The 17,846-nt window shown below is 37.4% G+C and overlaps 1 protein-coding gene across 1 annotated transcript in view; it reads left to right on the top strand.

Moving 5' to 3' along the window:
* Window positions 1-17,846, top strand: part of CAMSAP2 (calmodulin regulated spectrin associated protein family member 2) — a 118,393-nt gene that overhangs the window by 92,154 nt on the left and 8,393 nt on the right. Inside the window, exons 7-12 of the mRNA XM_080824941.1 lie at window positions 7,565-7,658; window positions 9,284-9,377; window positions 12,148-12,227; window positions 12,507-12,576; window positions 12,963-15,165; window positions 17,514-17,650. Of these exons, the coding sequence (XP_080681067.1) occupies window positions 7,565-7,658; window positions 9,284-9,377; window positions 12,148-12,227; window positions 12,507-12,576; window positions 12,963-15,165; window positions 17,514-17,650 (2,678 nt within the window). The remainder of the gene's footprint in view (window positions 1-7,564; window positions 7,659-9,283; window positions 9,378-12,147; window positions 12,228-12,506; window positions 12,577-12,962; window positions 15,166-17,513; window positions 17,651-17,846) is intronic.

Here is a 17,846-nt window from a genome sequence, read left to right as displayed (position 1 = left end):
CCAAATGGGCCCACTCCCCACTGTCTGACACATCAGAAGAAAAACACTGATTTATTTTGAAGGCTTCTACCTTGCCATTTTTATCAAAATGGAAGATAGGAAATAACTATTTCCATATATATCTTGTTAATGCCTTTTCTGGCGCTCACCTGTTAAGAGAATTAAATACTACTTCTGTAGTCTCAAAGAATTCATTTCATTAATTACATTGAGACATAAGATTGAGTAAATTTAAGTTGCTTACCTTGGAATTCCATTAAATAATATATAGCCCTGATGTTTAAATTGACTTAGTCTGGGCATGATCTAGATATAAAGACATTTTCTTAAATCAGGCATATTTAACTGACAGATACATCTGTCAAAATAGCTAGAATCAAAAAGAAAAGAAGTAAGTGCTGGTGAGGCTATGGAGAAAAAGGAAGCCTTGTGCACTGTTGGTGGAAATGCAAACTGGTACAGCCACTTTGGAAAATAGTATAGAGGGTCCTCAAAAAATTAAAAATAGAATTTAGTAATTCTACTACTGGGTATTTACCCAAAGAAAATGAAAACACCAATTCGAAAAGATATATGCACCCCTATGTTTATTGCGGCATTATTTACAATAGCCAAGATATGGAAGCAATCCAAGTGTCCATCCACAGATGAATGGATAAAGATGTTGTTTTGTATACACACACACAAATATTACTCAGCCATAAAAAAAGAATGAGATCTTGACATTTGTAACAACATGGATAGACCTAGAGGGAATAGTGCTAAGTGAAATCAGTCAGAGAAAGACAAATACCATATAACTTTATTCAAATGTGGAATTTAAGAAACAAAACAGATGAATGAACAAAAAGACAAAAAAAAAAAAAAAAAGACTCTTAAATACAGAGAACAAACTAGTATGTTGCCAGAAAGGAGGTGAGTAGAAGGATTGGTGAAGTAAAGGGGATTAAGAAGAAAAAAAAATAGGTAACTGTCTACAGAAAGGGCTTTGGTCACTTTCTGTATTATATACTAAATTATTAGAACCATGAGTTTGACTTCTATTGAATATTTTAAGACTAATAGTTGGAAATAATTCATCTTAGGAGGGACACAAAATGTTTAATATAGTTGAGCTGTTTAAAGTTTAAACTTTTAAACTTTTACTGTTTACTGTTTAAAGTTGAGTTGATCCAGAAAGCTCTCCAAGATGTTAAGTGAATAAAGTGGGTAGCAACATTATAGCATGATGTAATTTATATATTAAAAAGGTTTTTTCTATTTGTATACAGATCTATCCATAGAAAAAGGTTGATTAGAAGGATAAACACAAAACTGTTAACAGTGGTTTCTTCTGAGTGAGATATTAGGATTTGGGGGAGAGTAGTTAAAACATACTTTATTTTTATTATGTTATGTTAGTCACCATACAGTACATCATTAGTTTTTTTTTGTTTTGTTTTGTTTTTTTAAAGATTATTTATTTATTTATTTATTTGACAGAGAGAGAGAGATCACAAGTAGGCAGAGAGACAGACAGAGAGAGAGGGCAGGGGAAGCAGGCTCCCGCTGAGCAGAGAGCCTGATGCGGGACTCGATCCCGGGACCCTGAGATCATGACCTGAGCCGAAGGCAGAGGCTTAACCCACTGAGCCATCCAGGTGCCCCACATCATTAGTTTTGATGCAGCGTTCCAAGATTCATTGTTTACATATAACACCCAGTGCTCCATGCAATACATGCCCTCCTTAATACCCACTAATAGGCTCACCCTTCCCCTCTAAACCCTCAGTTTGTTTCTTGGAGTCCATAGTCTCTCATGGTTTGTTTCCCCCTCCTATCTCCCCCCTCACCTTTCCTTTCCCTCTCCTAGTATCTTTCATGTTATTCCTTATGCCCCACAAGTAAGTGAAACCATATGATAATTGACTTTCTGTGCTTGACTTATTTCACTCAGCATAATCTCCTCCATTCCCATCCATGTTGATATCAAAAGTTGGGTATTCATCCTTTCTGATGGCTGAGTAATACTCCATTGTGTATATGAACCTCATTTTCTTTATCCATTTGTCTGTTGGAGGTCATCTCGGCTCTTTCCACAGTTTGGCGATTGTGGACATTGCTGCTATGAACATTGGGGTACATATCGCCCTTCTTTTCAATACATCTGTATGGTTGGGGTAAATACCCAGTAGTGCAATTGCCAGGTCATAGAGTAGCTCTATTTTTAATTTTTTGAGGAATCTCCACAGTTTTCCAAAGTGGCTGCATCAACTTGCATTCCCACCAACAGTATAAGAGGGTTCCCCTTTCTCCACATCCTCTCCAACATTTGTTTCTTGCTTTGTTAATTTTTGCCATTCTAACTGGTGTAAGGTAGTATCTCAATGTGGTTTTGATTTGAATTTCCCTGATGGCTAGTGATGATGAACATTTTTTCATGTGTCTGTTAGCCATTTGTATGTCTTCTTTGGAGAAATGTCTGTTCATGACTTCTACCCATCTTTTGACTTGATTATCTGTTTTCCATGTTCTGTGTATCTATATTCTTCTGCATTGTTTAATTGTTTAAGAATATTAATATGTAGCTGCATGACTGTTTTAACCAAAAGGAAAGAAAGCTTTTAAATGAAATTTATTTGGTATCATGCCTGGAATATGGTAACAGATTTATTGCTGTTTCATCATCATAAATTCAGAAAGAAATGATCATTTGGTTACTTGGGAAAACTCTCTCACTATGCTGACATCTTGTGGCCAAACACAGTATCTTACTGAAGTATTTTTTTTTTCCAGCTTTATTGGATATAATTGACATACAACATTGTATAAGTTTAAAGTATGCAAAATGATTACCACCAGGGATTAGCTGACACCTCTATCATATCACATATTTACCATTTCTTTTTTGTGGTGATCTACGCCTTCAGCAACTTTTAAGTATACAATACATATCTCCTTAACTATAATCATTAGATTATAGTTCCACTTATAAGTGGAAGTTTTTACCCCTTAACCAAAATCTCCCCATTTCCTCAGCCTCCCAGTCCCTGGTGAATACCACTCTATACTCTGTTTCTGTAAGTTCAGCTTTTTTAGATTCCATGTATAAATGAAATCATACAGAATTTGTCTTCTCTGTCTGACTTACTTTACTTAGCATATAATGCCCTCAGGGTCCATCAGTGTCGTTGCAAATAGCAGGATTTCCTTCTTTCTCATAGCTGAATAATATTCCACTGTATTTATGCACCACATCATCTCTATTATGTATTTATGCACCACATCATCTCTGTACATCTGTATCATCTCTATACATTCATCTATTGATGGACATGTGGGCTGTCTCCATATGTATCTTGGCTATTGGGAATAATGCTGCAGTGAACACAGAAATGCAGATTTCTCTTCAATCCTGTTTTTAGGTCTTCATATAAATATTCAAAAGTGGAATTGCTGGATCCATATAGTAGTCCTTTTTTAATTTTTATTATTTTTTTAAAAGATTTATTTATTTACTTGACAGACAGAGATCACAAGTAGGCAGAGGGGCAGGCAGAGAGAGAGGAGGAAGCAGGCTCCCCGCTGAGCAGAGAGCCCAATGTGGGGCTCTATCCCAGGACCCTGGGATCATGACCTGAGCTGAAGACCGAGGCCCCAACCCACTGAGCCGCCCAAGTGCCCCTTATATAGTAGTCCTATTTTTAATTTTTTGAAGAATTGCCATACTCTTTTCCATAGTGGCTGTACTAGTTAATATTCCCACCAACAACGTACAAGGGTTACTCTTATCTTTTCGATGATAGCCATTCTAATGGATGTGAGGCGATATCTCATTGTGGTTTTGATTGCCATTTCTTTCATGTTTAGTGATATCAAACACCAAGGTCCTTAAAATATTAATGTATCAGTTGATAATTTAGTTGAGTGTTAATGTTTTTCCAAAAGATATAGACAGCTTTCAGTTAACTATACTAATAGAATGGAACCTAGGGCCAATACTTTAAATATGTTATACTTTGGGTTTAGAAATTATCTGATGGAGATAAATATAAAGAAAAATTATAAATCATGATGATCTTACTACCAGAGATATTCCCTGCCCTGTCAACAGTTTGGTATTTTGCCAACTGATCTTTTTTGTTATGTATTTATTCATTCATTTATACATTCATTCAATAAGTATGTATTGGCCTTTTATTATGTACTGTTTTAAAAACTGAAGATATATGGGATGCCTAGGTGGCTCAGTCAGTTAAGTGTCTGCCTTCAGCTCAGGTCACGGTCCCAGGGTCCTAGGATTGAGTCCAGCAAACAGGCCTCCTGCTCAGTGGGCAGCCTGCTTCCCCTCTACCTGCTGCTGCCCCTGCTTATGCACTCTTCACCCTCTCTCTCTCTCTGATAAATAAATCTTAAAAAAATAATTTTTAAAAACCTGAAGATATAATGATGAGCATGATCTTTGTCCTTCCAGACTTACTAGTCTGGTGGGTAAAATGAGGAACTCTGGAGAATGTGGTATTAAATGAAGCTGGAGAAATTAAAAAGAGACCGAATTATGTACTCTCTACCCTTCTGTAGCCTATAGTCAGTTTCCCAAAAGCAGTGGAAGTGGGGGGAGGGGTGTTGCATTTTCAAAAGTTTGTTTGGCCTAATAGTCAAATAAAAAGCTATTGTGTTCTAAATAAGAGCTGAAAACAGTTTGAATCAGAGTGATTACAAAGAAGATGGAGAGAAGTGGGCGAATTTCAGAAATATTTAGGATGCAAAATTTGCAGGCTTTGGTGATGAACTGGATATGGGGAGGGAGAAAGTAGGAGGCATCAGGGTGACTCCTAGGTTTCTGGTGTGCACACTGGGATAGTGATGCCATTCATTCAGGTAAAACTGGAATAAGGTCAGATTTGTGGGGAAGATCCCTAGTTCAATTCCAGACATTTGAGGTGCCTTTGAGATATCCAAGAGAAAATGCTCTCTAGGCCACTTCATATTTAAGTACAGTTAATACATTTGGGAGTCATTTGGTAGCCGGTGGGCATGAATGGCAGTTTCCAATGAGGGGAGACATCAGGAGTATCAAATGCTGCTGGGAGGTCAAGTAAGATGAAGACTGAAAAATCTGTTTGATTTAGCAACAAATGTAACTCACTGGTGACTTGAGCCAGTGCTGTTTTGGAGGAATGATGTGCCTGGATGCCAGACTGGAGTGGATCAGGGAGCTAGAAGGCTGAAAGGAGATTGTTAGAATAGGTCTACCTTAGAGAAGTTTAAGAAGAGGTAAGAAGGTGGGAGTGAGAAGAAACTTACTGAGTGAAGGGTTCATTTTGTTTTTCATATGAGAGATTTGAGCATCTTTAAAAGCTAAGTAGGAAAGATTCAATTGAAGGGAAAAATATATAGGAGAAAAGCATATAATTAAGAATGTAAAGTTTCTGAAGGTTAGCAGGGATGGAATCCAATACAGCCTTTGGGATTGTAAGCATTCTCATTTCCTTTCTAAAAAAAAAGTCACAAATTACAACAACTGCTTAAAATAGTATGTATTGTTTATAAATGTTTGAGTATTCTGGGAATTTATAGTTAAAAGCAAATGCTGAAATTAGGAAACCTACCAAATTCTGATCACCATTATGCCTTATCTTCTATAACATTCTAGACTCCTACATTCAAACACCTATCTGACAAGTCCATTTAAATGTCTAATGACTATCTCAAAGCTATTAACTCAGCATTCCTTCCACTACCTATTTATCCCAGTCTTTCCTGTTTCATTAAATGGTACTACCAGTTGCTGAAGACAAAAACCTGACTTACCCTTGATTCTTCTCTTTCCTTCACTTTCTACATACACAATAGCCTTCTGGAACTATCAGGTAAAAGATAAATATTTGAAAGTCACCAGCTTAAATATGAGAAAACAGAGAGTACATGAGCTCTAAATGAGAGTGTATAAAGCTTTGAGGATTATTCATAATTAACAGGTAGGACTGGGGTACCTGGGTGGCTCAGCTCTTGATTTTGGCTCAGATCATGCATGATCTCAGGATTGTGAAATCAAGCCGCTGGGCGGGCTCCTCGTTCAGCAGGGAGTCAGCTTGAGATTCTTTCCCTCTCCCCTCCTCCCCACTCCTGGCTCAGTTTCTCTAAAATAAATAGATAAATCTTAAAAAACAAAAACAAAAACAAAACAAAACAGGTAGGAGGAAGGCATGGCATTGGAAAACACCCATCTTTCCAATGATAGCTTTGAAATCTAAAATTTAATATGAAATAAAACCTCACTTATTAAATACTAATTTGATAATAATTTTATTGATGCCAAATTTAAAGGCATATTATTTTAAGTAATTAGAAAACAGATTTTGTATAGTGCTAATTTTTAAACTTGCTAGATGTCTACAATTAAAGTAATTCTTCATGCTTATAGCTTTTATGATGTATGCATCCTAAAATATAATCTTGTTTTATAATCTTGCTTTTGAGGACCCTCAGTCTTTTCTTATAATTTTAAGCTATTTTAAAAATTACTCACATTTTCAAATGCAAATCATAAAAGGCAAATGACATTGTTAACTTTTTTTTTTTTTAAGATTTTATTTTTTTTTATTTATTTGACAGACAGAAATCACAAGTAGGCAGAGAGGCAGGCAGAGAGAGAGGAGGAAGCAGGCCCCCTGCTGAGCAGAGAGCCCGATGCGGGGCTCGATCCCAGGACCCTGGGATCATGACCTGAGCCGAAGGCAGAGGCTTTAACCCGCTGAGCCACCCAGGCGCCCCAACATTGTTAACTTAATAATAACTTTTCAAAGTTAGGTTGACATATTGTATAATGTTTCTGTATATACATTTCAAAATTATTAATAATTAGCCATAACGATCTAGTCTTTCGGTTATTTCATGCCTGGTTGAGGCTAGCATCATCAAGCATGTAGATACCTGATTAAGTTTTGCGGAAATTTCTAGGGATCTGGAAAGAGCTTTTTTTTTTTTTTTTTTTTTAAAATGATAGCCACTCTTCAGAGTGTCAAAGGTTGTTTAAGTTGTTTGTATTGACTTTGGATGAAGAGTGCCTTATACATAATCTCAGGTTCTCTGGTTAGAAGTACCCATGCCTGGGGCGCCTGGGTGGCTCAGTGGTTTAAAGCCTCTGCCTTCGGCTCAGGTCATGATCTCAGGGTCCTGGGATCGAGCCCCGCATCGGGCTCCCTGCTTGGTGGGGAGCCTGCTTCCTCCTCTCTCCCTCTCTGCCTGCCTCTCTGCCTACTTGTGATCTCTGTCTGTCGAATGAATAAATAAAATCTTTAAAAAAAAAGAAGTACCCATGCCTGCCACGTAAATTGGACTACTGTTCTGGATATATAGAGAAAAGCAGGAAAGAAGTTTTGAATGGAGGTTACAAGTTTTACCTGTAAGCGTGAATACTGTATCCCAGATTTAATAGCCTAGAGTAGATACACTCCAATGATGAAGGAATGAGATTTAAACCTATGTTTTAAATAGGTAAAACAGAATAAAATTGTATTTATCATTACTTTCTGGTCAAGTCTTACCTGATTTTTCTCTTTTTCTTAACTCTCTTACATAGAGTAATTACTTGGTGTTCATGGCCGAGCTCTTCTGGTGGTTCGAAGTTGTGAAGCCCTCGTTTGTGCAGCCTCGTGTCGTTCGTCCACAAGGAGGTAATAGGTGTTCCTGGAAACAAACAAAATGGAGAGTTTAAGATAATCTCCCCTGGTTATTCTGTTTGAGGGAATCTTATTATTGTTATAAAACAGCTGTTAGCCGTATAAATTCTGAATATTTTAATATTTAAAGCTACTAAGTTGTCTGTGAGACGGATGATATAGGAGAGAACAGCTTTGAATTTGAAGCTTTATGTTGTGGAATTTTTAGCTCCAACTCCTTGCCTGCTTTCTTCTTTTTGCCTCTCTTACCCCCATCTCTAGCTTTTATTCCCTGTTAGATGGTGTGTTTTTAATATTGTTACCCAGATTCCATTTAAATGATGGCTTGGCTTTAATCTACAATTTGAAGTTACCTTTAAACCATAAAAAGGTTTATATACATATTTTTAAGCCTGGTATGTTTTATGATCATTACATAGCATGATTTATTGATTGCACATAATAAGAAAACTAAATTACAAAACAAAGGGGTTACCGTAAAGATCCCTAGAAATAAAGAACAAAAAATCTTCCTGTTTTTTCTCTAAAACAAATTTTCCTTTGGCTTCCATTATGAAACGAGAGGTTTATTTCTATTGGGGGAAAATGATTCTAAATACAAGTTTAGCTGCACTAAAGAGCTTTCTTCCAGCATAACTACAGGACCCCTGCTTCTGCTGCCAATGGCTGTCCTGTGAAACAAAAACAGTTATCATGCATCCCAACCACTTAGCTGCTCTCCTTGGCTCCAGATTTTTGTATTGTTCTCACCCTTACCCTTATTTCTCCTCCCTCTCCTCGCCCTCACAAAACAAAACAAAACAAAAGATTACAGCAAAATATCAGGAAGGAGGAAAAAATATATAGTCAAGGGAAAGGCATGTCATTGTAGTGAGTAGAATGAGCTTGCTTCCAGTGTGCCCACTGTATCTCAGGCAAAATTCTGTGAACTATGTAATAAAGACTATTTCATCTGTTCCATCTTTAAACTGCTTAGGGCAGATTCTGATTATTGAATCATTGTGTATCAAAGTATACCTACAAAGAAGTTAAGATCCTTCTCTAAGGCCATGTAATAAAGTCAGGTGTCTTCAGTAATTATCATAAACCATATTTGTACAACTTTTTACAATTAATATAGAATTTTCACTTACATTGTGTTCTGTGATTTTTATCTGTGAAACCCACTATTCAAAATATTCAACAGCTATTACATTAGGTCTCAAAGGCAAAATGTAAATGGAGTCTTCCCCGGAGTTATTTACAAAAATAAGAACTCTGCAGGAGGGTTTAATTACTGACCAGTGAAATTCTTTCTTTATTGATTACCAAAATATCAACTATTTCATAAAGAAACAAAAATTACCATATGTAGCTGAAGTTCTCTGAAAGCTTTAGCAAAATCACTCAGATTTATTTTTAAATATCTATATTTATGTTAGGCTTCCCCCTTACCTTCCCCCTAATTAGCCTTAATCAAGTGAATTTTTCAACCAGAACTTCAAGAAGAGTTTTAAATTTTGCCTTTGAAAATTTAAGAAGAAAATTTTGCATATGCTATAATAAAGGAAAATGGAAATTCTTGAAATGGTGGAAACATGCTAAATACATCATTTTGAGGCTTTCATCTTTTATTGTAGCTGAACCTGTGAACGATATGCCTTCAATTCCTGTCTTGAATGCGGCCAAAACAAACATCTTGGATAGTTCGTGTAGTTCTGACTTCACTTCAAGGTAGAGTCCAGAATGACTTCATTTTCACTGTTTCCATTCCATTTGCTAATGAAATCAAAATAAAATTTCATTAGTTTTTCAGAAAAGATGTTTCATACATAGGCTTTTATGAATCATACTCAAAAGTGGGAGAATATGTTCTGAGGCTCACATAATCAGCTCAAAACTAAACTTTTGCTGTAGAACTTGTTTATCATTGAGAACTGCTTAAATTATAGGGTGGGGGGAATTTTAAATTTCTATCTGGGTTTTTAATTTTTTTTTTATTTTTTTAATCTTTGAGGTAGTTTCCCCTGCTATTTTGTTTGCTGGTTACTGTAGCTAACCAAAGATCACAATAGAATGTTTATTGTAATACTGAATCTTTATATGTGATGCTTTAGTTCTTAATATCAGGAACTGAACTGAAAAATAAAAATTTAATATCAGGATAATCCTGACTTCTGACCCAAACATATGATAGACACATTAGTTTGTTTAAAAATGTTTTTCAGCAGATCCTGTAAGTAGCGTTTTAGGTATATTTATTAGAACCTAAAATTTATATTGACTTTGGACTCCCTAATTTATCTGTTTTTTTTTTTAAGTTTAAAATTGTTGTATTTTGTGGTGTTTTAGAAATCCAAGCAGATCCATTAAAAATACATTTTTAAATTGTTGAACAGGCAATTCAAAGTACTTTCTTTATGAATTCTTGGCTTAACATAAAAATATGAACTTGTTCTGAGCTGTCACCCACCTCACACATTTAAGAAGTTTTCTCTCTCAAGTGGGTGCTAATGGGTGTGAAACTGGAACACTGACAGAACCCTTAGGGTTCTGTCTCTCACTGCCTTTGTAGGGCTTCTCACCTCTGGACTGGCTGATGTCTCTGTAAAGTACTTCCTACTGATTAAGAAAGCATTTTCCTTCACTTACCCTCTGATTTATTACTGTGGCTTTTCTTACTACTTCCATTAACTTTTCTATTCTGTATCTATGCCTCAGGTTTTACAAAAAGAGGGTTAAGTTAGGATATTGCTGATCTAGGAGCTTCTCTGTATTTTTTCCCATGGGAAATTTTTTTCTATATTAATTTTCTTGGTGTTTTCCTGGATTGATTACATAATGACATTTCCTTCCTTGAAAATTTAGAAAACATTCAAGTAGCCTAGGTTATGACTACTATACTATTAAATCTTTAAAATCTCTGAAACTTTTTGCTTCAAGGCTAGATCATCCCACAGTTATTATTTCTAGGAACCTTAGTTGGACACTCTTCACATTTCTGACACTGGAAAATGTCTTCAGGCCCTCTGGAAGACTCCTCTCTTTTCTGTTTCTCAGATATCTCAGTGGCTGCTCTTACTCATTTTTCCTAGCAGATGGATGTCTAAATTCTTTTCCTTGAAGAGACACTGTGTAGCTGTCATTCTAGGATCCTACTAATCCTCCCATTTCTGTAAGTCTCCATGTGGTCCACTGGAGTTCTCCCATTGTAGAACTTTTCAGGAAGGAGTCAAAAGCTTCCACTCTTACTGAGAAAACTGCAGTCACATGTACAAATGTGAGTGTCCCTAACTAATGAAGTTATGAGGGGAAAACAAATGAAGAAGACAGGCAAAGCAAGAAACATTTGTAGCAGCTAATCCACATACTTGACTACTAACCTGCTCAGCAGTTACACCAGATCAAAATTTTCTATGCAAATGTGAAAGTGTGGCAATTAATAGGATTTTAAAACACTTTAGCCATTATCTGGGGAAGAAGAGTGAATATATCTTTATTATTAACTTGTATATCTTCAGGATTAGCCTCCTCTCATAGCTATAATGGGAACGTAGAACAGGGGCAGTGATTTTAGAGGGAGGGATAACATAAACAGACATGACGGGGGCAGGTGAGTACTCCCTGATAGTTCTCTGAAAATATGAGCATTTTAGGGGGGAAAGGCACATGGAAGCAGATAAGCATTTGCTTTGGAGACAACAAGGTTATGCAAGTTCTTCAGGTGTTGTTGCCTTTAGAAAAGCTCACTGGTTAAGCTTTCATTAAATAGTAAGAACAGAAGATTGTTGTTTCATTTGAATCTTTTGGTTGACTTGTTCATGTTCTCAGTTTACAGTAACCGAAAGATAATGTGATCTGTAGGGGGACTACAAAAGTCACTACATACTCCTGTTCCCCAGTTTATGCTCAACTGATTGGGGGTGGGGATGTGTAACTTCTGCACTTGACTATAAGGTAGGCTACAACAGACTTGAAAGTTGGCGAAAAATTAAATTCGGGCCAAATGTCATGATAATTTGAGAAACAGACTACCCAACCCCTTGTATTAATTCGGATGGGGTGGAATTAAGAAATAGGAAAGCTTCACATCGTTATAGGCATTGAGGTCTTCAAGGTACAGCTCAATATAATAACTTTGATGTAACTATTAGAGATGTACAGACACAGGTCCGTGAGCAGGGAAGCTGTCAGGATCTTTTACAAGGGTTTATTTTACCTGTAGTTTCTGGAGATTTAACTATTTCCAGCTGATGACTTTCATTTAACTTATTCATTTCTCAGTTTTTCTATTTGTAAAATGAAAATAATATGCCATATCTTACCTCACAAGGACGCTGAGATCTGTATGAAAATATTTCAGGCTTTTGACTAAAAGACATAAAATACGTAGAGACACATATACTCATAGAGTCAGAGGTGATAATGTTTCTAATTTCAGCCATTCTGTGTAAAGTTTATATTAAAGAAAAACGTATTAAAACATTTTTATTTTACCTTGCAGTGGGGAAGGAGCTGCCTTTATGCACTCTCATCATTTGCCTTCTAGACATTCACGCCCCCAAGCTCATTCTTCAGCTTCAGGTAATATTTTTGAAAAAACCTAGGTTAACTGGGAAATGATTGAGAATAAATGTAAATAAAAATATGCGGGTTTTTTTTTTTTTTGGAAAAGTGTTGTATATACACTAAAAGGTTGATTGCTTTCTCTGTGCTTATTTTTCTTAATAGAATTATCTCTGTTTCTCCATATATACCTACTTTTTAATGCTCTTAATGACTCCTGAAATATTTGAAATCTGTTAAGCTGTAAGTTAAAATTTTTATATACTTTCAATGACTGTTTCTTTTTCACATTTGAAGGAGGAATTAGAAGGTCTTCATCTATGTCCTATGTTGATGGTTTCATAGGGACATGGCCCAAAGAGAAAAGGTAAATAAAGGGAATTATTTTTAGTATATTCACATTATCAATAAATGCTATTTATTGAATCTCTGTATTGTACACCTGTAACTAATATAACGTTGTCAACTATACTTCAGTAATTTAAAAAAGAGAAAGAAATGCTAATTCTATTTTGTTGATAGCCAAGTTGCAATTAGTACCTCACTTTGAAAAGGGCAATGTAGGCAGATGACTGAGCATTCAGAGGGGCTAAATGTTAAAGGCAGCCCAGTAGCCCTGTGCTTACCTTGAGTACAACAGGATTATGCAAAATGGGAAAAGAAAGGAAATACAAACTTAAATAATTGTTAAAGGGTATCAAATCATTTCTTTTCTGGGCATGTTTAAGGATTTTCTCTTCAAATGTTTTTTAGATCATCAGTGCATGGAGTTTCATTTGATATTTCTTTTGATAAAGAAAATACTGTACACAAATCCACTCCAAACCGAGGAATCACTCGTTCTATTAGTAATGAAGGACTTACATTGAACAATAATCGTGTATCTAAAAATATTAGGAAAAATTTGTCCTTTAAGCCAGTAAATGGAGAAGAGGAAGCAGAAAGCATTGAAGAAGAACTTAATATAGACTCTCACAGTGGCCTCAAGTCGTACACGCCCCTTAATACAAATGAACTGAATTCCAACGAGAATATTCATTATAAGCTTCCAAATGGAGCTTTACAAAATAGAGTACTTCTAGATGAGTTTGGCAATCAGATTGAGACACCAAGCATTGAAGAAGCATTACAAATAATTCATGATACTGAAAAATCTCCCCATACATCTCAGCCAGACCACATTGCTAATGGCTTCTTTCTTCATAACCAGGAAATGAGTATCCTAAATTCAAACATCAAGCTAAATCAGTCTAGTCCTGATAACATAACTGATACAAAAGGTGCCTTGAGTCCCATAACTGACAATACTGAAGTAGACACTGGAATTCATGTTCCTTCAGAAGACATCCCTGAAACTATGGATGAAGATTCTTCTTTGAGAGATTATACTGTAAGCTTAGACTCTGACATGGACGATGCTTCCAAATTTCTTCAGGATTATGATATTCGAACCAGCAACCCCAGAGACGCTTTGAGTCCTTGTCCAAGTACTGTAAGTACCAAGTCTCAGCCAGGTAGCAGTGCTTCTTCTAGTTCCGGAGTTAAAATGACCAGCTTTGCCGAACAGAAATTCAGGAAACTGAATCATACTGATGGGAAAAGTAGCGGGAGCAGTTCTCAGAAAACTACACCAGAAGGTTCTGAACTTAATATTCCACACGTGGTTGCTTGGGGACAAATCCCAGAAGAAGCAGGCCTTCCACAAGGCCGGGACACCACCCAGCTGTTGGCCTCTGAAATGGTGCATTTAAGGATGAAATTGGAAGAAAAGAGGCGTGCGATAGAAGCCCAGAAGAAGAAGATGGAGGCCGCTTTCACTAAGCAGAGGCAGAAGATGGGAAGGACGGCATTTCTTACTGTGGTGAAAAAGAGAGGGGACGGCATTTCCCCTCTTCGAGAGGAAGCAGCCGGGGCAGAAGATGAGAAAGTGTACACCGATCGAGCCAAAGAAAAGGATTCCCAGAAGGCTAATGGACAGAGGAGTAAATCTCTGGCAGATCTGAAGGACAGCCTGGAGAACCCTCAGGCCAAATGGCTGAAGTCTCCAACCACACCCGTTGACCCAGAGAAGCAGTGGAACCTGGCAAGCCCCTCAGAGGATACTTTAAACGAGGGAGAGATCTTAGAATATACAAAGTCCATTGAGAAGTTAAATTCATCTCTCCATTTTCTACAACAAGAAATGCAGCGCTTGTCACTTCAGCAGGAGATGTTGATGCAGATGAGGGAGCAGCAGTCCTGGGTGATTTCACCTCCTCAGCCCTCTCCACAAAAACAGATCCGAGACTTTAAACCTTCCCGGCAGGCAGGCCTGTCGTCAGCCATTGCGCCCTTCTCATCAGACGCCCCCCGTCCTACCCATCCGTCCCCACAGTCTTCCAACAGGAAGAGCACATCTTTTTCTGTTAAAAATCAAAGGACTCCTAGGCCAAATGAATTAAAAATAACGCCTTTGAATCGAACCCTTACGCCCCCTCGGTCTGTGGATAGTCTTCCTCGGTTACGGAGGTTTTCACCAAGTCAAGTTCCTATTCAGACTCGGTCATTTGTATGTTTTGGGGATGACGGAGAGCCTCAGTTAAAGGAATCCAAACCTAAGGAAGAAATTAAAAAGGAGGAACTGGAATCCAAAGGGCCCACAGGGCAGCATGTGCATAACCTGGAAGAAAAGGAGCTTAAGCCTCTTGAGTCAACGGTTTCCGAAGTCCTGTCCCAGCCTATCACAGAGACCGTCCGACTGACGCCAAATGAGGACCAGCTGAACCAGCCTTCAGAGCCTCCTCCTAAACCTGTTTTCCCTCCGGCTGCTCCTAAAAATGTTAATCTGATTGAAGTTTCCCTCTCAGATCTGAAACCTCCTGAAAAGGCTGATGTAGCTGTTGAAAAATACGATGGAGAAAGTGATAAAGAACAATTTGATGATGACCAGAAAGTATGCTGTGGATTCTTTTTTAAGGTAATACTAATCTTCATTGTTTGGGGGCATCATCATTCGATGGGTTTGGTTTTAGCTGATGTGCTTGACTCTTTTGGTAGTAGTCCCTTTTGTTACAAGCCTGCCACTAACCCTGAAGTACATTAGGGGCTCCCCTTGGTGGACTGTACTAACATCCAAGCACACTGAACAATCTTCCCTTCACCAAGGTCATGGTACATGTTTAGATATGCTGTTCTTACTCCTCTGCCTCTCTTGCTTGCTTTTATAAAAGCCTTTAAAAAAATGTGAAGCTATTTGGATCTCTTCAAAGAGTTGTCAGTTTGTAAAAAGCACATAATTTGTCATTGTAAGTATATTTTAGTTTTTTTTTAAATTTCTTTCCTTATATGTTTTGTTTCTTGAAAAAAGTTTTAAGGGATGCCTGGGTGGCTCAGTTGGTTAAGCTTCTGCCTTCAGCTCAGGCCATGATTCCTGGGTCCTGGAATCGAGTCCTGCATCTGTCTCGCTGCTTAGTGGGGAGCCGCCTTCTCCCTCTGCCTGCTGCTCCCCCTGCTTGTTCTGACAGATAAATAAAAATAAAAATCTTTAAAAAAATCTTTTTAAAAAATTGACCGATAATCTGGTAAGGTGAAACATTTAAAAATAACATGTATAGTTTGAACAGAAATAGATCCTTTGAAAGCACTGGATAAAGGTCTAGCATAGGACTCCTAATCTCAATATTGATATTGGATACTGTAGCCAGCCAACACAAATACTGAACAGTATCACCTCTTGTGGTCAAGCTCTTAAAATTTATCATAGGTTCTAGAAAAACAAAAAAAGCTTAATATTTTTAAATTTTTCTAATTATCCATTTTCTTCATCTTTATGTTTTCCTGTATTTTCCAGATTACCTATAGGAAAGAATTCTTTTTAATAATCAGAAACATGTGGATCTGTTACTCATGTTTCTTTTTTAATTAAGGAACTAAAGTAAGATCATCTCTGATCCTGTCTAGCTCCACAATTTTGAATACAGAGGAAAAAAGTACTCAACAGCATTTATCATTTATAACTTATAATTTAATTTATAATTTATAATTTATTTGTAATTTATAAATATAATTTATAAGATTTTATGTTTATAATTTAAGATTTTAAATTGAAACAGCAGTCTTACAGGAATAAGAACCCAAGAACATTGAAGTGATTACAATCACTAGTTTTACTTTTGGTCATTTAATATTGGAAATTTTTAACTTAAAGTTGATCTGAGGGTGATTGCCTGTTAGCCCCTTTTAAAGCTGAGAAATTTGAATGTAAGTCATATTTTGTCTCTTAACCATGTAAACTAATTTTTAATAGAATGCTACTGCAAACAAGAATAGATACAGTTTACTAATTTTAGAGACCCCAGGTACCCCTGTTCCTTGCAGAGAAGGGCAAGCGGAAGGGAGAGACTCCTTCAGGGTGAAACAGGGCGCACATCTGTACCTTGGTGTCCGTTCTGTCATGTGGCAGTAGTTCATGTGCTATATAACCATAGAGCTAATTTCTGGGTACTTTCACTTGAATTTCCTTTATTGAGCATGTATGTTAAATACAATTTTTTTTTAAAGATTTTATTTATTTATTTGTCAGAGAGACTGAGCACAGGCAGACAGAGTGGCAGGCAGAGGCAGAGGAAGAAGCAGGCTCCCTGCTGAGCAAGGAGCCCGATGTGGGACTTGATCCCAGTACCCTGGGATCATGACCTGAGCCGAAGGCAGCCGCCTAACCAACTGAGCACCCAGGCGTCCCTGTTAAATACAATTTTAATGCAATTTTTTAAAAGATTTTATTTTTAAGTAATCTCCACACCCAACGTGGGGTTCAAATTCATGACACTAAGACCAAGAGTTGCCTGCTTTTCTGACGGAGCCAGCCTGGAGCCTTAGTTTGAACGCAATTTTTAAAACTAAGAGAAAACTCCCTACTTTTAAGTTATTTATTAGGGTCCAGAAAAACCGCTGCCCTTTTTTTTTTTTTCCTTTTTATGGTTGTTCTTTGCAAACTTCCTAGGTTTTGAAACATGTAATTAAGTAAGTTTAAGTGTCGTTTGGTAGTTGATAGAACTGTTACCACTTTGTGAGAGCGAGCGAGCATGAGAGGGGGGTGGGTCAGAAGGACAGGCAGACTCCCCACTTAGTGACCTGAGCCCAAGGCAGCTGCTTAAACAACTGAGCCACCGAGGCGCCCCGATTCACTTCTTCCTTCTTCATTTCTGGAACGTGTCCGCATAGGGTGGGGTTGGAATAAGGATGACTAGATAATGTGACCACAACTGAAAATGAGAGTACTGGTGCCCACAGCATTTCACGTTTTTCCATGAAATCCATGCTTAGGATGATCAAAAAGCAGAAAATGATATGGCGATGAAACGAGCAGCTTTGCTGGAGAAACGACTGCGGAGAGAGAAGGAGACTCAGCTTCGGAAACAGCAGCTGGAAGCAGAGATGGAACATAAGAAAGAGGAAACGAGGTAAAGGCTCTGGCCATGCAGGCCCTGGATCCGAGAGCCACCGGGTGGCAGTACTGGAGGCTCTGCTTCCTCAGGGCCCCCACCAGCTTGTTCAGATGTTTGCAGCGTCTGGAGACAACTGACTTAATGCTGATTTCTGATGCTTGCACAAGTTGCTTTATTTTCCCAAAGTATTGGTTGCTTGTACATTTTTATC

Source organism: Martes martes (assembly GCF_963455335.1).
Source record: "Martes martes genome assembly, chromosome: 15".
Classification (NCBI taxonomy): Eukaryota; Metazoa; Chordata; class Mammalia; order Carnivora; family Mustelidae; genus Martes; species Martes martes.
Note: the sequence above shows the minus strand (reverse complement) of the source record. Positions and strands in the feature narration are given on the sequence as shown.